Genomic DNA, 27,635 nt, shown 5'->3' with positions numbered 1-27,635 from the left:
CTTCGTTCACGTGTCAATTTGATTGTCAAAATTGTCATTTGCAAAAGCAAGGAGAATTTCTTTTGTGCAAATCGAAGTAAAAATTGAATTTCCTATCCATAAAAGTGCAGAAATGTCGACTGATTGGGATGAAATAAAGCGTTTGGCAGCTGATTTCCAAAAAGTCCAGCTCTCTTCAACGCTACAAAGGTGAGAAATTGCACTAAATTTTGAAGATTTTGATATTGACAATGTAATTACGTGGGAATATTCGATCAGGCTTTCAGAAAGGAACTGTATTGAGGTTGTTTCATTACTGTTGGAGAAGGGGCTTCTTGAAATAATCTACACGAACGATGGCAAAGAATATCTTACACCGGATCAATTGTCTACGGAGATTCAAGATGAATTATATGTGAATGGAGGCCGCGTCAACTTGACGGAAGTCTCAAATACTTTGAACGTGGATCTGAATAAGGTGATAACTTGGCGATAACCGCGATAACAAAACTTTTACTCTCATTGAATCAACTATAATGATGATTCTGATTTATTTTCTTCTCTGTACAGATAACGGGGATCGCTAATAAGATAACTCAACGGAACAAGAGTGTTCACTTAATTTTGGGACAATTAATCAACGAGGATTATATTCAGCGGCTGGCTTTGGAGATCAATGAAAAACTCATTCAAAGTGGTGAAATATCGGCTGCTGCTCTGGCCGAACAGTACGATTTGCCATCTGATTTTATTTTGCAGAAGATTATTGAACCGAATGTCGGTAAAACAATCCTGGGAAAGAGAGATTCATCGGATCCTAAAGTCTTTTTCACGCAAACCTACATTTCACGATGTAAGGCCAAAATTCGAGGTGCTCTATCTGCACTGTCGCGTCCAACGCCCATTTCGTCGATCTTGGGTCAATGCAAGATAAAAGAAAAAATATTCTACTCCCTTGTTGACGAGATCTCATTTGATGGGAGCGTGACATCGAAGATGTCTGGCGCTCAGTACATTCCCAATGTGTATAAGAAGGCCCAGAATGAATGGGTGACATCCTTATTTAAGCAAAACGGATATGTGCAACATGATACTCTCTCACATTTTGGAATATCTGATATTAAGGTGTTTATTCAGCGACAGCTGCCTAATGAAAACTTGGTACACTTGAAAAAGTGTACTGTAGGCAAGAGATTTGTTGAGCAACTGGAAGCTGCCATTGAGGAATGTGTATCTAGTGGGTCGTATTTGGATGTCACGACTATCCTCCCAACCGATTTGACACAGGAGGACATTGACAAATTGCTAGAAACCGCTATAAAGCCCACAACGTCAAGGAGTATTCTGGTACTAGACACAACCATTTTCACCAATGCCTTCCTAGATCGTCTCGTAGCGCCCGTAAAGCAGATCATTGAAGATAATGTGAAGAAGGCGGTCGAAAGTGGTATATATCAACAATACTTGGTGGAGAAATTATCTTCGAGTCGACAGATTGGGTATCAAGAAGGAACAGGTGATGCAAAGGCAGATCGACGAGAAGAGAGACGTCGAAAAGCTGCAGTTGGGAAAGGTGGTGGGGGTACACAAGGTCGTGAGACCAAGACCAAGTCCACGAAAAAACATTACAGAGGTGGAGGGGGTGATAAAGGAGGATTTAACTCGGATTCTGATGATAATAACCATAATAACAGAACTTCAAAGAAAAAGTCAACAAACATGGATTTGATTACTTTGAAGGAAATAATTCAAGTTGTTGAGTCATCTTTGAACTGTGAAGAATTGTGCTACCTTGCAAAAGATATAGCGCTTCATTTCTATCCGTGAGTAAAAATTATTATTATTATTATTATAAATTTTATGAGAAATTATAAATCTTTCATGTTATAGGCAATATAGTAAGGAGGCACTCCAGAAGGCAAATCAAGTATATGAGGCGAGTTTGCAGAATTCCACGCAGAATCGTCGTCAAACACATGCGTCACTACAAGAGAAGTTAAATAATCTTCTCACTGATGTGCGTCTGTACGAGAAGGGACTGAAGGTGAGTATACTGCCTTACTTGATCTGCAATATGTGATTCCTATCAAGGTTGCCTTCTTTTGCAGCTCTTCCCCTCTGACGACCAACAGCAATTGATCAAGTATCTGCTAAAGACTCTCGGCACGGAAATCTGCAATGAGCTTTTCTTTTATGTAGCCATGGAGTGTAGTCTCAATTTTAGCTCATCTTCTCTCATGCCAGATCAGAGAAGTAGCATTATACAGGAATGTGGTCAGGAGTACAAGTCCGCTCTGGCGTCTCTTAACAAAAGTCTTGGCGGACAATCTGTAGATGATTTTCTTATGGTGTCTGAAAATGCATTGCAAGAGTGTAGTATGATTCTGAAGAAAGTCGACAAGAAGAAAGATCGGTAAGTGAACTAGATCACAAATTGGCTATAATAGATTGATTGCGGACAGATCAATTACATCCCGTCAATTTTCTTCTAATATTTCACAAACTGCAGATCAGTCATCTTAGCACACAAGTACGGTCTTCTTGAGCAACTGGGCAATTGCTCTGATCCTGCACTTGTTCTTCACTTGACGTGTCTCGTCATCTTTACTATCTCTACGCAGTGTATGCTACACGCTTCGGGGCGCCATGTGGCAACCATTCTGACCTTTTTACAACCACAATTGCAAACTGAACAGGCTCAACTTCTTATGAAATATCACGATCTCGTGTTGAAGGTCTTGACTGCGCCTGAGGGAGATGTTGAAGCGAAATCGGAAATGCTTTGTCAGCTTGAGGACTTGACACCGGCCGTAAAGGATTTGGCGTCCTCTTTCAAGAAGACTACATTGTCGACAAATGAATAATATGCGGTAACGATATATATTTTCTGTTTAATCCCTTTCCATGTAGTTTTCAATGCGAATTCCACGTTTTATTATAAAATATGCATTAGAATTCTGGTCTATTTTTATCCCATCATGATAGAGGTGTGACTATCGAAGAGAAATTGATTGATGTCGCGCGAAATTCGATACAATCACAAAATATGACTGTATCGAACAGTGTAAATCATTATCAAAAAAAATCACTCAGAATGATTTCATGACAATAAGTTAAATTGCTACTATTCTGGCTAATTTAGCGTTGAGTAATTCCGCAGTAAATTCTGATGAAAGTTTCACCCAAGTTTACACACTATGAATATGATACATTAAAGAACTTTTTTCACACTCTCACAATAGGAGAGTGGAGTACGCAATTGGATCTGTAACTTTATATACATATAATTTGCAGTATTTTTTTATTCATCTAAATACATTCTGAATGAGCTTGCTTATGTTGCGCATAAACAATTATTCTTACTTTTGATCATGATCGCACTCAATGTTTAAAATAATCTAATTTGATCGGATTATTCCAAGGACAGTATTCTGCAAAGAGCATCTGCTTTTGCTATCTCTCTCTCGTTTCTTCCAAAGCCATCATGTTGCAATTTGTGGTATCGTGAGCCTTCCAATAAAAAGAATTTCTCTATTTTCTCGCAATTGTTGTGTTAAATTGTGTGAATTGGTATATATATATTACAGTAGCGGTGCCTATTTCTTTCTCTCTCGACTCTCTCTCTAATACAATCTATTGGAAATATAAGCCGGTGCGATCTATTTATGTAATCTCTGTTTGCTCTGTCAGGTTCAAGAACACGTCAATTGCTGGACTATGTGTCGTATAAAATTTAATTAGCATCGTGGCAATTTTGCCCGCCCGCAATAAATTATGGCTTGGCAGCAAACAGAGAAATTGCCCTGACTCGACATTCCAATGTGTGTACTTTAATGGAAAAAAGGTGGAAACTTTTTGACCAGCACAATTAACTTGGGTGACTTTTGCGTCAAATAGATTGAGTGCGATCTGAGATCCAAAGTCTACTAGAGTGTGAAAGAGTGTGTAAGTGAATTGGCTTCTTTGGAAGATATAGTAACATCTATTGAAGATAAACGATTTCAATTGGCAGGGATTGAGAAATAACCGAAAAAGGTATCGCAGTGTGTGACATTCGGTTAAAGCATTTTGCTTTGTTGTGCGATGACTTCAATATTATTTCCCTTATCAGTTCGTAAAATGATAATGATTCAACGTCGCGTGGAAAACTATCGCGCATATATCACAGCCCTTATCAGAGAATTACGCCAAGATTGAAAGTCTGGATGTGAAAGGCGTTATTTTTTGCTTTTTTTAAGACGTACAATGTAGCCTATCTCATATTTCCCAATTTACCATATCTCTCGTGCTGCATTCGACTGTGCCTTTGGTTTACAAATGATGTCACTCATCAACACCTTGGCACATTTCAGTATATATATTTTTCAATTGAAAATGTGTGGTAAAAGAATATTGTATCCACTATATAGAAGAGAGAATTTATGTTGTTGACGCGCGAATTCCACGGGAAGTGGTTACACTTCTTTTTCGTGCTCCACAACGCGCATCTCTCACTCTCCCTATTGAGATCTCATTCAAACACCGCACCGATCGGAAAATGTGTTGTGTGGCTTCGTGTTAAATAACGCGTTTTACTTCATAAGTCTGCGCGGGAAACGAAATGCCGAGAGAATCCCAATAGCAACCAACAGGCGGCAGTTGAATGTGTCTCTGGCTAGTTGTGCTCGAGAGTTTGGACAGTGTGGTTCACTTTGAGTGTTCGAGCATTTAATATTCCGAGAATATCATATATAGGGCCTCTCACAAAGTAAACTCATTCATTCATATGGAGTTTGTTGGTCTCTCAACAAGCTTTTTCTCGCACAGTGTTCTCGAACTCTTACATTCTACGCCTTCGAAACTCTGTGTTCGGTGTAGATGTGCGAAAATCACTCTCTCGAGTAAAGCGAGTTACAAGAATTTGACTAGAGTCTACTTACATTGGGAGTGAATTTTATATTGAATAGAGATTTTGAAATTGGTGAAAGCATTTAGTAAAACGTACACCAATTTTTAGATTAAAATTGATTTGTATATCTAGTAATTCTGTGTTGCTTGACTAAAATGATACAGTGCTATTCACCGATAAGGTTTTAATTAATTGGTTCTTCACTTGATAATTGGACAAAGTCGCAGCCAGTGTTAAGCTAGAGAGAGCCTCAATACAATCAAAGAATAATATCTCTTAAAGACACATTCGTGTAGTAGGTAGTGTGTGTTTCTGGTTAAAAAAAAAAGCAAAGAGCCCGCCAGAATGACTGAAGGGGAACTTCTGCAGGAGAATGGCACGACTTTTGGGAACGGCGAAGTCAGACTTTCCAATGGTTCCCTGGGCAACGACAAGCACAACAAGCAGGCGAAGGTGGTGGCTGCTGGTGCGTGTGGGTCGAGAGATCGGCCGGTATCGTTGGAGATGAGAGAGCCTCCGGATGGTGGAACACGTGCTTGGCTCATCGTGATCAGCTCTTTCTTCTGCAACGGCATCATCTTTGGCGTGATTAATACCTACAGTGTAATTTACCTGCGTCTTCAAGAGGAGCTCAAAATGCGAGGGGACCCCGAGGCAAGCAGTAAATCCGGTGAGTTTATCAATCAAATCTGACACTAAAATGAAATGTTATGCAATATTTCACAGGACACAGGTAAATATTTTGAGGCAATGAAAACTTCACAATTTTTTTGCTCTCACTGATGTTTTTTAACACTGTCATGGTCAATGTTGTTTTTTATTACTTTTTTGGGGTCATATTTTATTTCATACAATTTTAATATATATATATATATATATATATATATATATATATATATATATATATTATATATATATATATATTATATATATATATAGTTTATAGAACACCATAATACATTTTTAAATACAAAATTTGAATTTTTAAGAAAATGTCATTCAATTGCAATAATTATTGTTTCTTCGCACCATTCCAAATGATAGGAGTGATAAAAGGAAGGGATCGAATAGAGAAATGAATGTGTGAGGAAATCCTTGATTTGTTACGATGAACTGAATTAATGTTTTGTATGATTCTTGTGGACTATAAATAGGCTTTTTTATTCACACTCTTGTATACAAAATCATGCTAAAAATACAACCAAATGCGGGTTGAAACTCTTTGTATAGTAAAATTGCGTAGAATATAACACTGCGTTCTGGATTTTCAAAGTACGAAATGTTATTCATTTGCACTACAGAAACAAAGAACTGAATCTAATCTATCACAGGGCAATTCATTTTTGCAGAAGTACCCAATATGTTACTTTTCCTTTAGCATATAGTCAATCAGCAATATCTGATTTAATAGTGGTACGGTGTGAAAACAGTAAACAGTATCACATTAATGTTGCTCTTGAAATGCGATCTGAAGTGCTTCTCTGTTGCGTGGACAAACACACAGGGAAGGTCACAAATTGATCGTTTTTTCGTCATTTTAATTACCACGTCTCTTCATTGTAATCATTCCGTGCACTTGGAGGGTATTAATGGCCAAGGAAAGCGGGATTTTAAAATTCTGATAAAAGCGTGGGCTTTGTTGAAAATGTCGGGTCATTGTTGCAAGTGTGAACTGAAATTACAATAGTTTGATGTCCGCATTTATCACTACACATACATACATATAATGCATTTTCTTCTTGTGTATGTTTTTCTCGTTTAATAAATTGTTGTCAATCGACCTGAATTTCCAATCGACTTTTACATCACTTCCATTGCTTTGATCTTTCTCTCTTTCCTATTTTTTCCAGTCTCCCTGATAATGGATTATAGGTCAAGCACTCTTAATGAGTGTTGCTTAGTGATAATTTTTGAAAATTGCTATTAAATTATGATAGAGACAGAGAGCATATTACAATAGTAGAAAAAATAGTAACTGCAAAATGATTAAAAATTTTATTACTGTACATAAATGACAAAAAAATTTTACTGTGTACATAAATTTAAAGATGATGTTTTTTTTGAATTATTTGAGAAAAACATTAAAAGTGAATAATGTTCATTACACTTTTGTAAGAGGTGTTTACACCCATATAAATTGAAAAGCCTTTTTTCGTATTCCTTTATCAATTTCTCTAAGTGGATATTTTTGACCCCATGAACTCATAAAATTCTATCCTAATTTACTAATCACACCATCTTTCTTGGTGATCTTTCCAACCCCAAAACAGATGGTTTTATGGATGCTCTCAGCTTAATAGCCCTTCTATATTGTATATGAAGTAGTAGAAAACACGCAAATGCCTATTTATGGTGATGCAATATATGTATATTTGATATAATAATATCCTCATAGGTATTTATGTCTCAAAACATCGAATAGAAATATGTGTGTAATACACACATTGTCTTTGGTTCAGAATAAACTTTTAGTATTTTGGTAATTTTCAATAATTTTCCTATTCTATTTTTCCTGTTCACAAGTATCTTCGTATATTGAAGAAATGATATATTTCATTAACAACAATTATATTTCCAATATCACTCTATCCGGGAAATATCGTTTCCAACCTTTCGTACAAACAAATTCGCCTCAAAGTTGATTAGAAGACTTGGTCGCATATAAAGAGTTTTTTGATATTGGTATTGATTTTTGCCTTCTCCCAGGTTGATGCACATATGATGGATTCCTAATAGATCACAATTATCTTCGGTTAGGCCTTTTTGTTAAGTAATCAGGAATACCTATATAACTATGAATAAGTTGAAAATATATTTTTGTGTACTCTAATTCGACTGTAACATCGACAGAAATATGACTCTCCTAATTCAATGAAGTCGTACAATTTTTGTGTAAAGTCTAATATCACTATTGATTCATTGAAAAATACAGATAGAAACTTCAGTTCAGAAATGTTTGAATAGTATAAAAAATCTAGGTTAAAAGCTCACTATATATATGCCGTGTTTGCAATGAATTATTGTCGCTTTTATTTAATGAACCGATGAGGAGTGCACAATGTGAAAGTGTGTAAATTTACATTTCCGTGGATAAATTTAACTGAGTTGAAGCTCCTTTTCTATTACACCATGCGTCTCCTATTTCTCAGTCTCTCATTCTAATAAAAGCGTTGATAGTGAGATGAAAATCCACATAAAAATAGTAACTCGCATGTTGGAATTGTTGATGTGTAAATTTAGCATTTTGTGCGAACCGCGAGAGAACTCTTAAGACATGAGCATGGGGCAGTGATAAAATATTACGCGTATCATTTCACACTTTTGTAATTTGGAGATGTGATAAGAAAAATAGTGTAACATAATTTTAGAATTCTATGTAATTTGGAGTAATTGTAATTCCGATCATTGAATCCCTGTTGCCTGAAAACAAAAATCACTATGTTAGGAGAAACAATTACATTTGGATTATTAAAATTCAGGATAGCTGTGTATTTCAACTACATTTGTTGACTCTTTCCTGATTAATGAGCGTTGAAAATTACTCATGAGTTGGTTTTTTTCTTAAACAGATGTTTTCAAATCCAAATTCTAATAATATTACTTATAATAAAAAAAAATACGTGTGTCTCGATTTAATAATAAGAATTGTATGAGAATAAATTTGCGTAGATTTTTCACATTAGGTTGTACATCTTGTCACGGAATGATTGGCAATTTTTTAAGGTGTAAAATATACACTCTGTATATCTTTAAAGTGAGTAACGCACTATTTATACCATTTTTTTTTTACCATTTCAGCTCTCGTGGGATCTCTTACAATAGGCGCCACATTCCTACTTTCTCCAGTGGCGGGAATCCTCACGGATAAGATCGGACTCCGACAAACAGCAATCTTGGGAGGCATCCTCACTTCCAGCGGCCTCCTCTTTTCCTCTTTCGTCACTCACAACATCAATGCTTTGTACCTCACGTACGGAATCATGTATGGCTTCGGTGCTGCTCTCACATACACACCGTCCCTCTCAATCCTTGGCCACTACTTCAGACGCTACCTAGGCAAGGTGAATGGCTTTGTGACGGCGGGCTCTAGCGTCTTCACCGCTATTATGCCTTTCCTCATCAACTGGCTTATCACCTCGTACGGCCTCAGTACAGCGCTTCGCGTAGAAGCGGGTATTTCGAGTCTAATCATCATCTGTGCGCTCCTCTATGCTCCATTGGTTTCAAAACAGCCACAGCAGCAGATGCGTACAGATCAGTCACCCACAAGGAAGACAATTCAGACTCTCGTAAACGTAGACAACTGGAAGAAGAAGCGCTACGTCATCTGGGCACTCTCCATCCCAGTGGCACTCTTTGGTTATTTCGTGCCATACGTTCACATGTCCAAATTCATCACGGTTGCCTTCACTGGGAAAGATATCAATTTGCCCGTTATGTGCTTAGGCATCGCATCAGGTGTGGGACGTCTGACGTTCGGTGTCATCGCCGATTTGCCGAGAATCAACAGGATTCTGCTACAGCAGGTGTCCTTCTGCTTCATCGGCGTTATGACTATGTTCCTGCCCATCACGAGTACATATTCATTATTACTTCTGTTTGTTCTTGCAATGGGACTCTTCGATGGATGTTTCATCTCATTAATTGGGCCGATCTCTTTTGATATATGTGGTCCGAAAGGAGCTTCCCAGGCCATTGGTTTCCTTCTCGGGCTGTGCTCTTTCCCGCTTACTCTGGGACCGCCCATTGCAGGCATGCTGTACGATCACACTGGCTCTTACACACTGCCATTTATCTTGGCGGGGATACCACCGCTGGTCGGTGCTACCACAATGTTCCTTATTCGGTGTGTAAAAGATGAGGTTGTTGGAACGGAAATGCACGACAAAGATTCAGTTCAACATCCTTTGGCAAAGAGTGCATGGGACGAAGGTATAATACCCTAACTGCTCGCTGATTATATTTTGTTGATATATTATTGTTTCTCTTTTTTTAAGAACGACCGTTTGACGACAAGAAATTCTGCAATGGCCGAGTGCCACATACATTAGAGAGGAAGGCATCACTCGCAAGTGCAGGTACTAAAACTCCCTTACTTTGTGGCGGCGAATGTTCAATTTATGCTTCTGATGATTACACATTACCAAGTAATTCGTTTTATGTTCAAAAGCGCCAATATAAATATTCTGTATACTAAGCTTTATTGCAAAATCATGCACGATTTTTATGCTGTGTAGCTCTTTTTGCTTAAAGAAAAATCACACAACCACTGTGATATAGAAGCTTAATAAAAATCACTTTATATTAGCAAAAATCGCTCTTTCAGTGCCATTTATACTTTATTTTGGCAGAGATTGCTTATTGTTCTCTGTAGATAGATGTTGTTTCTACTGCATTAACAGTATGATCATTAAAATTATCATTGCATTTTTATCTTCCAGAATCATTGAATGACGTCATCAATACTTGAACATTAACACTAATTAGTGTTTAAGAGAGATGCACTGACTAGACTTAAATATATACTGGCATTATAGATTCAATGCTGTACATTTATTGTGTTGCAAATTACAGATGTAAGCGAAAAATTGTCTGAGGATGTTGAGGCATCTTTTATGTCATATATAGTGTACTTCACAGATATCACTTATCACTAGATGTAAGGAAGAGAAATGTAAGTAAGTTTAGTTTGAATTTAGAATATTTGAATAAAAGCGCCTATCCAATGGAGCCGCCTAGTATTTCGAGACTGTGGTGAACAAACACTCGATGGCAGCACAAGTCGCTACAAAGTAAAATTCAAAACTGCGTTCGGTTATAGAACCGAATATAATAGTATAGAGTGCGCGCGTGGAATCAATTTAAGATGATTAATACAAATAAACATTTAGACTATTGATGATCAGCATGTACTATATATTTTAAGATATATAATCAGTATAAGATAACCTCTCTTAGCTGTTGACATATTATGTAAACTATGGAGAAGCTGAAAAATAAATGTCTGTTATTTAATTATGTCGCCTTTTATTTGCACAAATATTGAACTTTGCTGATTAATGATATCACAATGAGTCGTGTTAGTGGAAAGTTTACACGATTATAAATAGACCTTTGCTATTCGCTTTTCAAATTATGCCGGGAATTTCCAACTTTACTAGTAGTAAAATTTCAAGAAAATTAACTAGGACCATGCTTGAATTGATCTTTAATAAATAAAATTATAATTATCACGCTAGTATGTGACAATCAATGCTTACGATTTGCAAAAGGTTTAACGTTTCCACAATAATGTGCCTCTTGCAATTATCATTTCACACAAATATCCACGTCTGGTTTACCATTTAGAGTACACGGAGTATATAATTCATTTGTAAATATTGGAGAATGAGTTGAAAACTCAATTTCTTACCCCTCCATCCAAATCCCCATTATTTTATCGTCACACATTCGTCTGTCTTGAATGTGTTGGAATTTTCAGTACGAAAAAATTGTACAGTTTGGAAATGCTGATATGTAGACATTTTCTATTTCATGGCCTCAGTGAGGCACTCCAGAAGCAGTGTCTGTCATTCGTGAAGCGATATTCACCTAGTGAGGATCATATTTTGGCGCAGTCCAGGCCATAGCTCTTGTCGGGCAAGGCGACAGAGTGGATCAGTTGCCAAGAGCATATAGGGAATTATCATCTAGATCACACCAGAATTTTCACTGTCTCCACTTGGTCGGCTTTGTGACAGTCTGTATCGTTTGATGAGCTTTTTCACTTCACGTTCTTTGTGATTATTTGAAGCAAATGCATGGGCGGTATATAAAAAACCATTGATAATATGTGATATCGAGTGATTGTGAGAATAAAGTAAATCACTTTTTTGGTGCCTGCAATTAAACGATTTTGTGAGGAAGATCGTGTACAAATCATCGTACAGTGTCAGTGATTTGATATTGTTTTACCAGAAATCCCACAAAAATGGCTGTTGATCACACACTGGAGGAGATGATGGCCATGCTTGGTACGTTGTTTACTATATCTCAATATTCCAAATCACACTAAAAAACTCATTTAAAATTGTGCAGGATAATTTCGATAATTTGTTTTAGATAATATTGTAATAATTTTAATTTACATTTGTCATCACTTTGGGATTTACTCTAGTCGATTTTCTTTACAGATAATTATCTGTAATGAAATTATTTCATTTTATATGTGGAAAAATTGTTCTATTTCCCATAGAGCGCGGTGATTTCGATAGAAAGACGGTCAAAGAAGAGCTATAAAATAACAATTGAAGGTTGAACTTGATCTCAAATCCCAATTGAGTGGATGTTTATTGGGAAATTGCTTTTAATTGATTGGTTGTGTGCCTTCTTCCCACTTCTACACAAAATTGATAATTAACACCTTTGCAATTCCATCAAATAGAATTTAAAAAATGCCATTCTCGCGAGTAAGCACCACACAGACTCCATGTGAAATTCACACAAACAATGGAAAGTCCACGTAATCGCAAGATTTTTCCATATCCAATAGCTTGAATTTTTTTTTGTTTAAAGTAAAATTCAATCTTATTATATGGTTGCCGGCACGTGATTATAAGTACAATTTTTTTGTACCCAAACACTCGACAATTATCGCTCACATTAGGTAACAGATTGATTATAAAGTGAAATTATTCACAGCCTTTTAATTTTGAAATATCATTTACTCAAAGAAAGACACCTTTAGTTGTCTGCGGTTTTGGACACCACGAGATTTGATCGTGAATGGAAAAATCCTTTCGCGAGTTATTTTTGCACAGGTTTATGTCTGTCTGCTGGTCACAGTTCACTGAACCATATCACTGTAAGACAATGGTGTGTTTTGGTGGACGAAGAAACAAGTTTTCTGGTGACGGGGAAAAAAGCCGCTGTTGATCAATTTTAGACGCGCAGAAATTATAAAAAAAATATCTTGACGGGAGGAATTCGGCTGAGACTTTATGTAATACATAAGAATTTGAATTACAGCAATATACTCCAATGATCTTTTCTATATATAACAGTTTTTGTTGTAATGAATAAACACATTGCTAAAGCAACATGTAAATTGACGAGGAACATGTGGGGTATTTAGACTTATTTTCCACCTCATTTAACAGCACATAAAAATTGTGCGATGCAAAAAAGGCAATTATAATGGTTGAATTTGCATGCGGTGACACCTTATTTACCATGACGATAATCATATACTATGACTTTATGAGAAATCAGCGTGGTATAAATCATGCGAAGAGCTCAGGCACGCGCTCGACTCGCATGATTTCATAACATCTTCCCCATTTGAGAGTGAATCTTTTTAAGTGGTCGAGAAAAACTCTGCAAATCACAACGCGTGACAAAAAGTAGAGAGAAGATTGCACAATCATTTCGGTTTGATCTTGACCTCAACCCACAGTGGGTCTCAGTGGCTCTATTGCCGGAAAATTGGTTGGCGGCATTGCTGAGCAATAAAAGAATTGTGTTGTTTTTTTTTGATGTTGAGCGCAACAAAATATTTAATAAAAATGCGAGAGAGTGCTTAACATTGGCTGTGTGTTTTGTAAACGAACTGTTACATATGATCGCACTATAGCATTTCCAAGAATAAATTCTTTCTCATAATTTTAGACGCGAATTGTAATAGCAAAGAAAAATATGATTTCATACATAAGAAAAGACAACTGTATATTTGTGCGTAAAAGATTGACAAAGATTTTTAATTAGCCAAAAATAGACTTGATAAATGTTGTCGAATGATATTCTGTTTCAAATTGATTCATCAATTCGCGTACATATTGATCTTATCATTGAACTTGAGTTCTCTCGCAAATTCCAAGCTCGTAAATCAAATGAACCACGTGTTTCAATAGCTCCAATTTAGGTCACTATGTGTACAAATACCTTCGTGTTTTTAATAGAAATTTGAAATTGGTTAAAAAATGTTATGATGAATCAAATATACCTAATAATTCTTAAAATTGAAAGCCTAAATTTATACTTGCGAAAAGTACTGGAAACCGAACAAATTAAATCTCATCTTTTATATGACACATTTTGAACTGAAACACATTCTGCTTAGTAACAATATGTTATAGAATAGAATATGTTCTTATAGAAAAAGAGTGACGGTAAACCCATATTTTTAGAGAACAATTAATTAAGCAGGAATTTGTGTGGATAAAAAAAATTTGAAAGAATATTTTTCTCGCTACATATCCTCTTATTTGTCATTGATATCAATAGTGCTCTTCATGGCAATCACTGCGAGACAGAGTGATGGAGTTGCCAAGAGAGGATTGCGTTTGTTAGAAGAAAATAAATCATTCATTTGAATTAGATGAAATTGACGAGGTCAATTTTTTCGCGTTGTCTAAGCAAACCATAAACAATTTTATCACTATTTAACTGGACGATTCACGCTAACCCATTTTTTTTCTTTTCGTAGGCGAATTTGGCCGATACCAGGGATTCCAATTTTTTCTGCACATTTTGTCTGCTCTCACAGCCGGCTTGCACATGCTTTCACTGGTCACAGTAATGGCTACACCAGATCACAGATGTTACGTGGATCAATTGGATAGAAACGGTACATTATATCCTTGGAACAGCTCAGAAGTAGCAGACTACATTCCAGTAAAGGCCAGTGGAGAGTTGGACTCATGTCGAGTGTTCATCAATGGCAATGAGACAACCACATGTTCCTCTTACGTTTACGATCACACGTACTACGAAACGTCGAAGACTATTGATTGGGATTTCGTCTGCGACAAGCGTTGGATGGCGTCTATTTCACAAACAGTCTACATGTTTGGAGTCTTCACCGGTGCAGTTGTACTGGGCGGATTAGCTGACAAAGTAGGCCGTAAAGCGGTCTTCTGCTGGTCGGCCACACTCCAATTAATTCTTGGAGTAGCTGTCGCTTTTATTCCTGAGTACTACTCATTTCTTGTAGTGCGTTTTTTTTACGGGATTTTTGGCAGCGCTGGTAGTTATATTACTGGCTTTGTACTCACGATGGAGTTGGTGGGATCCAGCAAAAGGACTGCCTGCGGTATCGCCTTCCAGGCTACGTTTGCTGCTGGTGTGATGCTCGTGGCAGCATGGGGAGCTCTCATAAAGGACCACGTGCTTCTCCAAGTAGTTTATGGTCTACATGGATGTTTACTTCTTGCTCACTGGTGGCTCATGGATGAATCCCCCCGATGGCTTTGGATGCAAGGCCGCACTCGTGAAGCCATCGATATTGTTGCCAAGGGACTGAAGATGAATGGGCGCGGTATCACAATGGACAAGGAGTATTTTGAGAGAAAGACCAAAGCCACGATGACGCAGAGTGATGATGCTCAGACAAATGCTGGCGTCTTGGATCTCTTCAAAACCCCGAATCTTCGCATGAAGACTATCAACGTGTGTGTCAACTGGTTTGCTAATTCCCTGGTATACTACGGTCTCTCACTAAGCACTGGAAAACTTTACGGGAATCCTTTTCTCATCCTCTTCATTATGGGCCTTGTAGAGTATCCCAGTTATATCGTTGTGGTCCTCCTGTTAGACAAGATGGGTCGCCGATTCCTTACTAGCTTCCTTATGCTGGCTGGCGGACTTTGCTGTATTGCAGCTACACAGATGCCTCAAGGCACTACAACAACTACTGGTATTGTGATGATGGGGAAGCTCTTCATTGCTGGCTCTTTTGCCATAATTTACAATTACTCAGCTGAACTCTTTCCCACCGTCGTACGCAATTCGGCCATGGGATTGGGCTCTATGGCTGCACGTTTGTCAGGCGCTCTGACTCCGCTGATCACTCTTCTAGACTCCTTTGATCCAACAGTACCGGCCATTATCTTTGGCGTAGTAGCTCTGTTGTCTGGCTTCTGGACACTATTCCTTCCCGAAACAATGAATCAACCGATGCCGCAAAGCATACAGGATGGAGAGACCTTCGGCAAAGGCGATACTTTCTTCACAACATTTCTTGGACGCAAGAAACGTGATGTAGTTCAACCTGTACACATGGAGCAAATGGTACCTCTTCAGAACAATGATAAATGAGTATTTGCAAAAATACTTAACAATTTCATACAGTGAGAAGCTACTACTGGCCGTAAATCATCATCTTTGGGCATCACTGTTCTTCATTCTAAAAATGAAATTATACATAATTATATTCATTTGTCACCCTACTTTAATTACCTTCAATCTGAAGTTTAGCCAGAAAACAGAAATGTACCATTGCTCAAGAAAATTTAAACTTTTGAATGTTGATTCTACAACTTGAATGTTTCTATGATTTGATCCGTGGACGTATAGTACGTGAACTATTTTTTCTTTTATTTATTATCAGAGATTATAATATTCCATAATCAACATTCATCTGCATTTTATTATAATTACTTTTTATGTACAACGAAGATTAATAAAAAATTAACATCAATTTTTATACATATATAAAAACTAACATGTTCCTAAATATTTTTCGTCGAAAGTAAGTGTGTGTAAAAATTAATACAGGACAACAAAAATTAAAATAAATAAGACCAGCATAATAACCTTTAATAGGTATGACTAAATATATATATTCTTTTTCGACTACTGTCAAATACTAAGAAATTCGATGTGAAGAATAAAATATATATTTTCTACATGACCATTCCTTTAAAAACCCCCTCTCTTCACATTACTTGGTGATTAGCACATGACTTTCGCTCTCACATTTTATCATAAAACTCTTATTTACACATAGAATAAATAGTATTCATGTCAATTGATCATGAACATTTGCGAGGAAAGGGGAACCGAATTTCCAGTGACATTAATAGTATTTTTTGAAGTTATAAATATTTGTTCAGTACTACATCATTTTATACCAGAATATATATAGCACTAGAGGTCCCAGCTCTAAAGTTCTTGTTAATAGGTAAACCTCTGGCTGGCTAGTAAAGAGAAAAAAACCATAGACAGACAGTGCGCCACAGAAAACTTTTTAGCTCAATCAAACAATTATTGATGGCAACATTCGTCAATCAACACTACTTGTAAAGCAATCTCTACCATCATCCTGGCTTTTGCTGGACAAATCCTTCCATCCCTCGCTAAATTTATATGACTATTTTTTGTTCACTAACTTGCTGTTCAGTAAATTATTGGTCACTTTTTCTATCTACCATGCTGATTGATCATTCTATTTTTTACATGCTTACTCCCACTCTCTCTCTCTCTCTCTCATCACCTTCTCTAGCATCTTCAATTCAATAGCAATGTAGATCCTCTAAAACTTCATTAATCAGAATGATTATTTACATTTTTTCTTCTTGCTAATCTTAAAAAAGAAAAAGAAACAGCAAGTTTTCTTATCATCTGTTTCATCAGAAAATATAAACGCTTTTTTTCAATTCTACTTTTACACTTTGACACCTCACTTTCCATCATCGTTAATATTTTTCCATCTGAATACATAAGTAGGTATGTTTCATCCGAAAATCAATACAAAAAATGTATGTTCTCATTTAACTTTTAATATCAGTAAAATATACTTTGCAATTTGAATGAGAACATTGATTTTCAATCTCTTGAACAACATTTAAAATATTTCAAACGTGTTGGAAAATAAATTAATATTATCTCTTTATTTAAATTAATATTATCTGATTGTAATTTTCGGAAGACAAGATTTTTCCTCTCATTCAATGCTATCTTCCCTTTTTCTTAGGTTTTTTACGTTCGCATCACCAGGCATGAATATCTAGTTAAATCTCTCTTAATGGCCTTTTAACCGAGTCCCATTAAATTGGACATCAAAATAAGAAGTTCGATGCACAGAATTTTTCATGATGTATGTTGATTTACTTTTTTTTCTATGAAATATCACAAGTGTGAATTTCTTGTCTTTTCTACTCGCACTCTCTTCCGTACTCATATGTAATTATGTATTTGTTGACGGATATGTTATTTGCTTATTATATCCTTTATTTTCTTTAGTATTTCATGTCTTTACACGTAATCTGTCTATTGTTTATTAGAACATCAAGATAATTGACGTTTACAATGTAATTGAGCGATTGATTTAAAAAGAATAGTACAAAGTTTTCTGTTGTAATCAAAAACTCTTTGCTTTCGTGTTGTAACAACGTGAAAAAGGGAATTTTGCCAATTTTATTTTCATATTCTTTCACATCAATCCACATTTCTTTATATAAATTGATAAAATTTATAATATATGAGTTTTTCTCAATCAAATGTTCACTATTTGCCTATAGGAAAAGTAACGTTGTGTAAATTCTGTGCATCGATTAGATAAAAAAGGAAATTGCAGATACAATTTTGAGAGAAATGAGACAATGAGAAATCATTAAATACTTTCAATAACCAATATGAATTCTTTTGGACAGTGACTCATACATATTAGTGCAGGACTAATAGTAATGTTTAAGGAGCTTTAACGTGATGTACACTCTTTCACGCTGGTGTGAAATAAACCACACATTGTATGGGTGAAATCGAAAAGTTGTACAGGTATAGGTTATTAAACTTTCTCTTTTTTCCATCCTCATATCCTTCATCCATCCAGAAACTTTAATTAATACTGAGCGCACATGGAAACACCAGGTATTACATTCAACACAATATCTGCCTCTTTTTGGGATTATGTGATTTCTGTGCAGAGAATGGGAATGCTGGTGGGCAGTTGAAGGGATATATAATATATCTCAATACTACATGTACTTCGAAATTGGAAAGTTTTTTTTACACCACATAGTGATTTTCCACAGATAAATTTTCTATATATGTATTTCTCAATTTTTTGCATGTCAATTATACTAGTCCATGCACAACTCAGTGTCATGACCCTTAGGGCACCAGTAATTGTTTGCTTATTTGGGATGAATTTTTTTTGCAATAACAATTTTGACGAAAATATATTTCTTCCGTGTTGCAATGGTAGGTAATTAGTGAAATGCATTTAATGGAATTTTTTTAAAGAAAGATTTTTTAATGGAACTGAAGAAAATTGATTTTGAAATTATCTTTTTTTGTAGAGTATAAATTGTATATTTTTTCAACAATTTAAGGATGACATAAAATCCTTTAATGTGCTCCGCGAACTTTTGGTCTATTGGGTCTAATGTTCAAAAATTAAAATCTATTTCATTTGCTTTGTTATTATTATTATTCAAGCCTTTCTTAAAGTATCATATACATATGTAATATGAATATTTGCATGTCACTGCATCGAGATGAAGTCTTCAAAACTTAGAGCAAAAAAATCACCTTTTCAACATAGAGAAGGTGCGTGAAAAATTTCAAGAGATGTCTGGAAAAGTAATCTCAGAATATGTACCATACCATAAAGAGTGATATTCATTGTGAAAATAAATAGGATCACGTAGAGATAATTTGCAAATTCCTCATTTTTTTCTACTCTTATCCAAAAAGAACGCGACTCAAACAATATATAATTACTGTGTGTATAGAAGAAAGAAAACAAAAATGTGATGCACAAACCTTGGCTACTGATTTACGATTGCCTCTCTGGACACTTTGTTTGGATGATTTTTAGCTTAGGAGTCTCGTCTGCCGGTACATCAGCAGCCGCCATGAGTGCCGTGTGAACAATGATGGCCGGTTGACTCTCAGTAGACGGGTGCACTTCATGGCTCTCGCCAGGTGTAAGGTTGGCTAGGGCGGCAAGCAAGTCGTGGTTGACGAGTGGTTCGTTCTCCTCGCGTGGTTCCCAGCCAGCTGGTGGACTGGCAGGAGGAGATATGAGGAACTGTTTCACCGGAGCCGGCGGCTGCAAATTCTTGTGAGACACTGGAGTCACAGGCTGGGCGAAGTAGCAGCTGATTACAGATTTTGAAAATTGGTACTGATGCAGCTGTAGACGTGCACTTGCCGCCGCCAAAGCAGAGTCGAAGTTCACGCGGAGTCTTTTGAAGCTCTTAAGCCAGTAAAATGTGACAGAATCGGAGAAAGTACGGAACAGATTCTCCATATCTGTCTTTAGCTCTTCATTTGTAAACACCTCGGAGTGAATGTTGGTAACAATGATAGACGTGGGCAGATCGTCAAGTGTGTCCGCATCAGTAGACTCATGGTCCTCATCTGAGTCTATATGCTGAATAGGGTGCTGATTTGGTAAACCATCGGCAGCATTAATGAAGATATTTGTCTCGTCCGCCGGCGAGAGACTGTCGTTCTCTTCGGAATGAGCCATGTTTCCTGTGCTCGCAGTCGCGATAGGTTTCCTGCAAAACAAGGAAAATTACTCTAACTTGTGTTACGTCTCCTCAACCTATTTACGTCACACTCTCTGACGCTCTTGGCGCGCCACAATTTCCTCAATTGCCGAGCAAGACTACACTCAATTGCCAATCGAAAATCAATTGCCAGTCCCCCAATTAGTGGCCAATGACACACAAGGTGGAAAAATAAACTATTGTAATTCTTGACTCCAATTATATAAGGCCGAATGCACGGGGAAAAGATATGTCAAGGTAGTCCAAGGATACTCTGGACTAAAAATTCACATTTGAGTTGAGAGAGACGAAGATTGTGAGGAGGCGTTGTTTTCGTCATAGCTCCTCACACAAATCGATATATTGGAGATTAAATATGAATGTTACCTCTTTCACCACTAAATCACCACCTCTGGAGCTCAGATTTATGTGAGAAAACTACGTGCAAAAAGTCCAAAGCAGGCGGCCAATCAATCTGATAACAATATTCTCTCTTGGAGGTCTGTCTGTCTCTAGAATTCGTGTAGGCGACTTCTTAGAGCCAAAGTTGCACCGTTTCTCACCAGTATTTCAATCAATATTTCATCACATTATATCCAAGAGCACTCTGGTTATATGGTGTTGATACATTTTTGTTAGTTAATGCACTTATTTTGCGAAAATTATTAAAATTTCCCAGAGACACTTTGACCACACTCACTGACATTTGACTGCCCGGCTGAACCTTCGCAGCGCTTTTACCATAAATGCGGTGTTGATGTTTTGATGGTCGTATCAACTGTGTCAACTAATTAAACTTTAAACTAATATTTTATGTAAGAAAATGTTTTACGGTAATATTAGTTTATATCAATAAAATAGTGTAACTCTCTGCCTCGTAAAAGAAATTCATTTTCTGCGATGTCTGCCAGATACCAAAAGTTCTATTTCCTACATGCAGTACTAGCATTACTGGCAACATGAGATGTCAGGCGGGTTCAGTGGTGATCCCACTGAGTGGTATAAAACATAACCAAACAAAGTATGGACGAATTCATGCAGCTGAAGTGGTAATTTTTTTTAAATCAATTCTGTATCTAATACAGACGTTCCTTATTACTTTAACACACTTTATTTACATCTTTTAGGTCAAAAAGCTACCCCCGAATACTCAGAACGAGACGTGATGTTTATTCCAATGGATTTTCAGACGATGAATGTGATGTTTTCATTTGTCACATGAATGAAACAGAACCAGAATTCTACGATAGATTCCAGGGATACGTAGATTTCAATCGGAAGGTAGATCATGATGTTCAGATGGAGACGATGCAGACTATGCAGATGAGTCCAGGAAGTCACATAAAAAACAAACACCAAGATGATAAAGTATTACAGTTGTTTAAGAAGTTTCCAGCCAAGTCAAAGATGAACAATATGATTCACAAGAGTTGTCTTCGCGTTTTAAAGGATCTCGAGCAAGGTCAAGGATGCGAAGAATCTGAAATGAATAATGTCGACTGGAAGAATTACTTTTCATGCAAAACTGTGAGACAACAGGAAAAAGTTGAGTTTTGTGAATTTGTGAAAAATCACTTTCTGACTTATTTGCGACACAGGCTTCTGAAAATAGATGTGGAAATGGAGAATGTTCTCATTGAAAAATGGAGACAGGATGTAAAAATTGTGAAACAAAGATTACAGCAGGATTATCAATTACAGACGGCTTTGTCTATAGACAAGCAATTAACAGAGAGTGCAGTGAATTTAACACATCCTGAACATTTCTACCGGTCAGGTGAAGCTCCAAAAATGACCTCTTTCATGCCGGATGAAATAATTGTACTGCAGCAAAATACGGATCAATTGAGAAAGTACCTACGTGATGAGATGACGAGTAAAGAAACCCAATGTGTAATAATCAACGAAGAATTCGCTCAGAAGACTAAGAGTGACTTCATTTTGCCCTTGGAAACTTTGGAGTTTTTGGTGAATGGTTCTAACAGGACATGGAATATTCCCTTCAGAATTAAAGAATGTGCTGGAATGAAACTAGGAATAATAGAATCACCTCTACCTCCAATATGTATGGATACGAAGCAAAGAAATTCTGAAATTCTGAATTATTGCTTCAAGCTTAAGGTATTACAGCACACTACTGAGCTATCAGAGGAGAAGCTAGGAAGTCCGGACAACAATATAAATATCAATTTAGCGGAATTTTCAGAACGTGATAGCGATGATGAAGGACAATTGATCATAGATGAATTTTTGGAAGAAAAGTCCGAAGATAAAAGATCTGAAGAGAAGGAAGCAACGGAAATCAAATCAGAGGTTAATGCATTGTCAATTGATCAAAAACGAATGCATTGCAGCCTACTTAATGCATGCATTTTAAGTTCTGGAAAGGATTCGTGCAGACTTCTTGTAAAAGTCAATCAGGATGCTTCAGTTTTACGTAATGGGATGACTAAGATGATGAATTTCTCTACTAAGATTGAGTATCAGAGTGAGTTTGGGGCTGAAGAAATGACTGTTGATGAGTTGATTCACGAATGGAGTTTACAAATATTTAGTCCAGAGAGCATAACTCTTCGAATACGAATAGATTCACGAACTTTACAGGTTCTCTCGATGAAAGAAATTTCATTAAAAAGGACTGAGAAGGATTTGGAGAGACTTTATGGACTTACTTCTCATGATTTGCTTCAAAGACTCTGGTCAGTATTGAGTGTGATGAAGAATTTTCCCGTACAAGACTATTTAATGAACCACGAGTTAATCCATGACAAGAAGTTAATGATCTACATGTGCAGACGATCTGAAACTCCTGACAGCAACCATTTGCATCTCTCTAAACTTTTTGATAATGTCCAGTTTAAGAGAAAACCTCTTCTTGAGCACTATGAATGGATACCTATTGACGACCATGAGGTATGCTACATACATGAGCATGCAAACGTTATGCCATGTGCTTTTCCTCACTGGGGAAGAGCAGGAAAAATGGATATCTGGAATGAAAAACAACTCCTTATGGGGAAATACGAGGAAAGAATGAAGGCAAAGACTGAATCAAAGCTCAATCACGAGAAGCGAGTTAAGAGCGAGAAAAATAGAGCCAGGAAAATGAGAAAGCAGCAGGCTAAGAAAGAGAAAAAGTTACTACAAAAGGCCCAAGAGGATAGCAAGAAATTTGGAAAAATCTGTATGTATTTATCTAATTTTCTTATTTAACGATCTAAATACATTTCTTTTTATAGTATCTCAGTCCGGCGATAATACAGTTCCAGATTGGTTCTTCGACGAAGAAGGACGAGTGAAGCACCACAAAAACTGCTGAAAAGCTGTTACGAGTTATTTTGTACACAAATACATTATGTATATTTTTATTCATAAATTGCCTGGTTTTCGAACAAATTTTGCTCATTTTCATAAAGCACAAAATAGGTATTTTTCCATTTACATACATGTTATTTAGTTTTCTCAAAAACCAAAATATAGAGTTCCAAACAATCATTATTATTTCATATTTTTCTGAAATTTCTACGTGTGTAATTTATATATGACAAAAAGGGATAATTCGATAAATTAAGGAAACTCCCATATTTCAAGAAAATGTGTGGGAATATTACGGTTAAGACACTTAACACTAGTTTGTAATAATTCTTCAGAGATGTACAAACTATTGAAAGAAAAAATTCTGTCTTCTGTCCAGGTGAAAAATTTACAATCTAAAGATGCGGAAAACACTCGTTAGCGGTATCGACCTGAATTGGTAAATAAAATGAAAAAAAAAAAAAAATTAAAAATATTGGAATGTTGAAACTAATTGTGAAATATTCTTACGAATTCTTGGTGAATATGAACGAGATCGGCTTCTGTATCTTCTACGACGATACGGTGACGCTGATCGTTTGTTCAGGTATCGAGATCTGCTCTCCTTATCGTCACTGTAAAGTTTTTAATTTCGTTATTTCGTTTTTCCTTGTAGAAAAATTATCAGTCTTTTTAGTAGCTTGATTCAATAGATGATCTTTTAGTTTATTCTCGTATAATTAAGCTCAATCCAAAAATGGACGAATTGAAAGAAATTTGGCACTTTGATTTAAATTTCAACTTATTCAAATATCACAAATTGTAGTTGTATTTTATAGTTATTACTATGTACTTACTCATCTCTGTGACTGCGACTCTGTTCGCGGAATCTGCCAGTGGGTTGTCCCATATACACTCCAGGCGTCGGCGTGTGAGCTCTCTGAGTGATAGAATAATCGACACGCATTCTCCTCCCATCCACCTCCAGTCCTGAGCAATTCTCTTTCGCCACTTTTGCATCTTCCGAGCGGTTGAAGTACACGAAACAGAAGCCACGGGATCGGCCAGTCTGGAGAATATACATATGCATTAATGTTTGTGAGGCAAATGATAATCTGTAAATGTCCCGGAATGCCTTTAATGAAAACCCAATAAAACTGTTAAATAATTGACAGTGTAGGTTTCATTCTAAAAATTCCGTTTTTTCTTCTTCCAAGATTCATTCTCACTAGTGAGATTTTCAATTGTCCGATTATGTTCTTCGGAAATTAGAAAAGTCTTGGGGACAACCCAGATAGGTATTCTCTTAGCATTTTCTCACCTTAACATCAGTAACCATCTGAATGCGTTTAATCTCACCAAATTTGGAAAAGATCTGGTTGATTTGACTTTCAGTGGTTATGAGATTTAGCCCAAAAACCCCCAGGCATCGTGACTGCTGTGGATGATCCTATAAACAAATGTTTTTTTAATATTCAGCTAAAGATGTCTGTTTACCATCAACTTTACTCGATTTCCAATATGTCGCTTGCGAGATGAATAAGGACTCTTGGAATGGGAGCGCCTACGATCATGACGAGATGGTGACCTTGAGTATCTGCTCCTGTAACGCCTCTCTGAGCGCGATCTTGAACGATGTCGACTTCTGGATCTCTGAGACCTTCTGTAACCGTCATTTTCCCGTCGAGTTGAGTTGTATTTTCTTCCTTCGCTGGAACTGCGGGACATGGACTGCCGGAGAGAAAAAATTAATTTGTTTAGCCTCTTTTCGGCACAATTTTGTTTACTTTTCGATCGGATGTCATAGATATTAATGAAAGCAATGAAAGATATTAGGCCCTTGTAATTCACTTTCAACTGAGCCCTTCTTTGCCTAGATATTGAACTAACGGGGAAAAGATGTTTGATCGATTAGTGGGTGGATGTGTGAGACAAGAAAAAAAACAAAAGCAAGGGCATAAAAATTTATCACAGTCTTCGATGCATTTTTCGCCATGGTGACAAACCTGGCTTGTTTGTCCATATACTGAGAACGCTAATGAAAACCTATTTTCCATACTAACCTTATAGTAATCACGACTACTCATCACAATGTTGCTTTTGTATCACACAATATAGTTTTCATGTGTGAGAATAAAGCGAATTAGTAAGATTTTTGTTTGTTAAAAAGTCAGAACGAGAGTGGAGAAAAAGAAAACACATTTGACATATCGAAAATAGTGCACCCGACTGAACAGTTGAGCTCTGGGTTTGCTATTGTGTTTGTTCATTCGATTTCCGTCTCTTACCGTACTGGAATATACAGCATATTGTAATGGCACAGTGAAGAGAAAAATATTGAGAAATACCGTAAGAAACTAAAATCAGGGATATACTAAAAATATTTGAAGAATTTCAGCTGGGTTTTCGAAGTCTCCACGCGCTCTAATACCTCATGTCACCACTAGAGGCACTGGTTTCGACGTCCATGACTCGCATTTTCCGTGCTTTCATTATTTTTCATACTCTTGGAGTGATTTTTCGTGGAATTTCAAGTAATAGGGGCATTATTTGGCATTAAGTGATCTTGTACGTTATACAGGCATGGCGGGTGCTACACTTTTTGAGAGGGCGCAAGCGGTATCGTCCGTGAATCGGGAGGAGGGCATTTCCCTTCTCAACAAGATTGTCCGGGAACAGGAGATTGCTGAAAACGATGAGGAGCTTATTCGAATCAAGGAGCAGGGTATTCTGCAGTTGGGTGAGCTATATAAGCAGGAGGGCAAGGCGAAGGAGCTGGCGGATCTGATAAAGGTCACCCGCCCCTTCTTATCGCTCATAAGCAAAGCAAAGGCCGCCAAGCTTGTGCGTTCGTTGGTGGACTTATTTCTGGATTTGGAAGCTGGTACGGGCATAGAAGTGCAGCTGTGCAAGGAATGCATTGAGTGGGCGAAACAGGAGAAGCGCACATTCTTGCGCCAGTCTCTGGAGGCCCGCCTGATCGCCCTCTACTTTGACACTGGCATGTACACAGAGGCTTTGGCTCTGGGGTCGCAATTGTTGAAGGAGTTAAAGAAGCTCGACGACAAGAATCTGCTAGTGGAGGTTCAACTGCTGGAGAGCAAGACTTACCATGCCTTGAGCAATTTGCCAAAGGTGAATTTTCCTTTGTGAAGTCTTTTTTTTGTGTCGTGCGGGTCGTATGACATAAAGTTGTAATGCTTTGTTTCTCTCTTGATCACCTTCAGGCTCGAGCAGCTCTTACGTCAGCACGCACAACGGCTAATGCGATCTATTGCGCCCCTAAAATGCAGGCCGCTCTGGACTTACAGTCCGGCATTCTACATGCTGCAGATGAACGAGACTTCAAGACAGCCTATTCGTACTTCTATGAGGCTTTTGAAGGTTATGACAGCGTAGCATCCAACAGAGCCCTCACCGCTCTCAAGTACATGCTTCTTTGCAAGATCATGTTGGGCCAATCTGACGATGTGAATCAAATAGTCAGCGGGAAATTGGCCATTACGTACTCTGGGCGTGACATTGATGCCATGAAAGCTGTGGCTCAGGCATCCCACAAACGCTCCCTGGCCGATTTCCAGTTGGCACTGAAAGACTTCAAGAAGGAACTGGAGGACGATGTCATTGTGAAGGCACATTTGGGCACTCTGTACGATACGATGCTGGAGCAGAACTTGTGTCGGATCATCGAACCCTACAGTCGCGTCGAAGTAGCACACATTGCGGATTGCATCAAGTTGCCCATGCCGCAAGTGGAGAAAAAACTTTCGCAGATGATATTGGACAAAAAGTTCAGCGGCATTCTTGACCAGGGTGACGGGGTGCTGATTGTTTTTGAAGAAACCCCCGTGGACAAAACGTACGACACTGCCCTCGAGGTTATTCAGCACATGGGGAAAGTTGTAGACACACTCTATCAGAAGGCCAAGAAACTCTCATAGGCGTTATTTCTCTCATGAGAGGAACATTTTTGTAAGAAATTAACTACATTGTGAGCTACTTTCTCCTTTTTTCTAAATCTAGCGAGGATTTAATTCTTCGTTAATTGTAGAATCTGCTATTTCTTGGCCATTTCATCAATTTGTTTTCTTCTATTTCTGATTAATAACCTACTGGTCTCTAGTTTATCTAACAATCTAATATGAAATTGCAATTTTCCAAATAAAAAAAAACTCGAGAGAATTTTCCAGAATTTCATTGGATTGGAAATAATGCTT

The 27,635-nt window shown here is 37.2% G+C and overlaps 7 protein-coding genes across 14 annotated transcripts; 5 read left to right on the top strand and 2 right to left on the bottom strand.

Moving 5' to 3' along the window:
- The first annotated feature begins 33 nt into the window (after positions 1-33).
- On the top strand, positions 34-5,327 carry LOC132263773 (E3 UFM1-protein ligase 1 homolog). Of its 5 annotated transcripts, none has more exons than XR_009468513.1 (8): positions 34-189; positions 259-457; positions 550-1,802; positions 1,870-2,023; positions 2,088-2,392; positions 2,489-2,849; positions 3,670-3,924; positions 5,237-5,327. XR_009468513.1 is itself a non-coding variant. In XM_059763750.1 (7 exons), exons 1-6 carry the CDS (start codon positions 113-115, stop codon positions 2,841-2,843), a joined length of 2,343 nt encoding a protein of 780 aa, XP_059619733.1. In that variant the 5' UTR covers positions 34-112; the 3' UTR covers positions 2,844-2,849; positions 5,237-5,318. The 5 variants fall into 5 exon arrangements, 3 of the variants coding, with proteins under 3 accessions (XP_059619733.1, XP_059619734.1, XP_059619732.1); XR_009468514.1 differs by lacking the exon at positions 5,237-5,327 and adding an exon at positions 5,089-5,106; XM_059763750.1 differs by lacking the exon at positions 3,670-3,924 and having other exon boundaries at positions 5,237-5,318.
- LOC132263777 (monocarboxylate transporter 10) lies at positions 4,243-10,422 on the top strand. 2 transcript variants are annotated; one of them, XM_059763756.1, is made up of 4 exons: positions 4,246-5,537; positions 8,666-9,799; positions 9,865-9,945; positions 10,309-10,422. In XM_059763756.1, the coding sequence occupies exons 1-4, from the start codon at positions 5,213-5,215 to the stop codon at positions 10,335-10,337; spliced, it is 1,569 nt and encodes a 522-aa protein (XP_059619739.1). In that variant the 5' UTR covers positions 4,246-5,212; the 3' UTR covers positions 10,338-10,422. The 2 variants fall into 2 exon arrangements, with proteins under 2 accessions (XP_059619738.1, XP_059619739.1); XM_059763755.1 differs by lacking the exon at positions 10,309-10,422 and having other exon boundaries at positions 4,243-5,537; positions 9,865-10,287.
- A 1,352-nt stretch (positions 10,423-11,774) lies between these two features.
- On the top strand, positions 11,775-15,940 carry LOC132263778 (organic cation transporter protein). The gene is made up of 2 exons (XM_059763757.1): positions 11,775-11,880; positions 14,331-15,940. Exons 1-2 carry the CDS (start codon positions 11,838-11,840, stop codon positions 15,938-15,940), a joined length of 1,653 nt encoding a protein of 550 aa, XP_059619740.1. The 5' UTR covers positions 11,775-11,837.
- A 3,449-nt stretch (positions 15,941-19,389) lies between these two features.
- On the bottom strand, positions 19,390-20,872 carry LOC132263783 (protein sarah). 2 transcript variants are annotated; one of them, XM_059763763.1, is made up of 2 exons: positions 20,688-20,872; positions 19,390-20,133 (listed from the first exon to the last, which is right to left on the bottom strand). In XM_059763763.1, the coding sequence occupies exon 2, from the start codon at positions 20,100-20,102 to the stop codon at positions 19,404-19,406; it is 699 nt and encodes a 232-aa protein (XP_059619746.1). In that variant the 5' UTR covers positions 20,103-20,133; positions 20,688-20,872; the 3' UTR covers positions 19,390-19,403. The 2 variants fall into 2 exon arrangements, with proteins under 2 accessions (XP_059619746.1, XP_059619745.1); XM_059763762.1 differs by having other exon boundaries at positions 20,512-20,863.
- A 164-nt stretch (positions 20,873-21,036) lies between these two features.
- Positions 21,037-23,520, top strand: LOC132263776 (uncharacterized). The gene is made up of 3 exons (XM_059763753.1): positions 21,037-21,173; positions 21,252-23,308; positions 23,364-23,520. Exons 1-3 carry the CDS (start codon positions 21,148-21,150, stop codon positions 23,441-23,443), a joined length of 2,163 nt encoding a protein of 720 aa, XP_059619736.1. The 5' UTR covers positions 21,037-21,147; the 3' UTR covers positions 23,444-23,520.
- Positions 23,521-23,626: 106 nt separating this feature from the next.
- Positions 23,627-25,635, bottom strand: LOC132263781 (transformer-2 protein homolog beta). Of its 2 annotated transcripts, none has more exons than XM_059763760.1 (6): positions 25,482-25,635; positions 24,928-25,149; positions 24,740-24,868; positions 24,276-24,487; positions 23,950-24,053; positions 23,627-23,870 (listed from the first exon to the last, which is right to left on the bottom strand). In XM_059763760.1, exons 1-6 carry the CDS (start codon positions 25,503-25,505, stop codon positions 23,857-23,859), a joined length of 705 nt encoding a protein of 234 aa, XP_059619743.1. In that variant the 5' UTR covers positions 25,506-25,635; the 3' UTR covers positions 23,627-23,856. The 2 variants fall into 2 exon arrangements, with proteins under 2 accessions (XP_059619743.1, XP_059619744.1); XM_059763761.1 differs by lacking the exon at positions 25,482-25,635 and adding an exon at positions 25,206-25,323.
- Positions 25,636-25,855: 220 nt separating this feature from the next.
- Positions 25,856-27,600, top strand: LOC132263633 (26S proteasome non-ATPase regulatory subunit 11). Its single transcript, XM_059763475.1, has 2 exons — positions 25,856-26,553; positions 26,646-27,600. The coding sequence occupies exons 1-2, from the start codon at positions 26,002-26,004 to the stop codon at positions 27,357-27,359; spliced, it is 1,266 nt and encodes a 421-aa protein (XP_059619458.1). The 5' UTR covers positions 25,856-26,001; the 3' UTR covers positions 27,360-27,600.
- Positions 27,601-27,635: the final 35 nt, after the last annotated feature.

The sequence above is a fragment of the Phlebotomus argentipes genome, unplaced genomic scaffold (genome assembly GCF_947086385.1).
Source record: "Phlebotomus argentipes unplaced genomic scaffold, Phlebotomus argentipes genome assembly contig_39, whole genome shotgun sequence".
Lineage (NCBI taxonomy): Eukaryota > Metazoa > Arthropoda > Insecta > Diptera > Psychodidae > Phlebotomus > Phlebotomus argentipes.
This window is presented reverse-complemented; position numbering and strand designations above follow the sequence as displayed.

Excerpts from the sequence above, each read along its gene's own strand:
- LOC132263773 (XM_059763750.1), top strand. The coding sequence starts at position 113 with ATGTCGACTGATTGGGATGAAATAAAGCGTTTGGCAGCTGATTTCCAA. Across the intron at positions 190-258 it reads CTCTCTTCAACGCTACAAAG|GCTTTCAGAAAGGAACTGTA; the intron begins GTGAGAAATTGC and ends ATATTCGATCAG. Across the intron at positions 2,024-2,087 it reads TGTACGAGAAGGGACTGAAG|CTCTTCCCCTCTGACGACCA; the intron begins GTGAGTATACTG and ends CTTCTTTTGCAG.
- LOC132263777 (XM_059763755.1), top strand. The coding sequence starts at position 5,213 with ATGACTGAAGGGGAACTTCTGCAGGAGAATGGCACGACTTTTGGGAAC. Across the intron at positions 5,538-8,665 it reads CGAGGCAAGCAGTAAATCCG|CTCTCGTGGGATCTCTTACA; the intron begins GTGAGTTTATCA and ends TTACCATTTCAG. Across the intron at positions 9,800-9,864 it reads AAAGAGTGCATGGGACGAAG|AACGACCGTTTGACGACAAG; the intron begins GTATAATACCCT and ends TCTTTTTTTAAG.
- LOC132263778 (XM_059763757.1), top strand. The coding sequence starts at position 11,838 with ATGGCTGTTGATCACACACTGGAGGAGATGATGGCCATGCTTG. Across the intron at positions 11,881-14,330 it reads GGAGATGATGGCCATGCTTG|GCGAATTTGGCCGATACCAG; the intron begins GTACGTTGTTTA and ends TTCTTTTCGTAG.
- LOC132263783 (XM_059763763.1), bottom strand. The coding sequence starts at position 20,102 with ATGGCTCATTCCGAAGAGAACGACAGTCTCTCGCCGGCGGACGAGACA.
- LOC132263776 (XM_059763753.1), top strand. The coding sequence starts at position 21,148 with ATGGACGAATTCATGCAGCTGAAGTG. Across the intron at positions 21,174-21,251 it reads GAATTCATGCAGCTGAAGTG|GTCAAAAAGCTACCCCCGAA; the intron begins GTAATTTTTTTT and ends TACATCTTTTAG. Across the intron at positions 23,309-23,363 it reads CAAGAAATTTGGAAAAATCT|TATCTCAGTCCGGCGATAAT; the intron begins GTATGTATTTAT and ends TTCTTTTTATAG.
- LOC132263781 (XM_059763760.1), bottom strand. The coding sequence starts at position 25,505 with ATGAGTAGTCGTGATTACTATAAG. Across the intron at positions 25,150-25,481 it reads GTAGTCGTGATTACTATAAG|TCCATGTCCCGCAGTTCCAG; the intron begins GTTAGTATGGAA and ends TCTCTCCGGCAG. Across the intron at positions 24,488-24,739 it reads AGATGGTTACTGATGTTAAG|ACTGGCCGATCCCGTGGCTT; the intron begins GTGAGAAAATGC and ends TATATTCTCCAG.
- LOC132263633 (XM_059763475.1), top strand. The coding sequence starts at position 26,002 with ATGGCGGGTGCTACACTTTTTGAGAGGGCGCAAGCGGTATCGTCCGTG. Across the intron at positions 26,554-26,645 it reads CCTTGAGCAATTTGCCAAAG|GCTCGAGCAGCTCTTACGTC; the intron begins GTGAATTTTCCT and ends GATCACCTTCAG.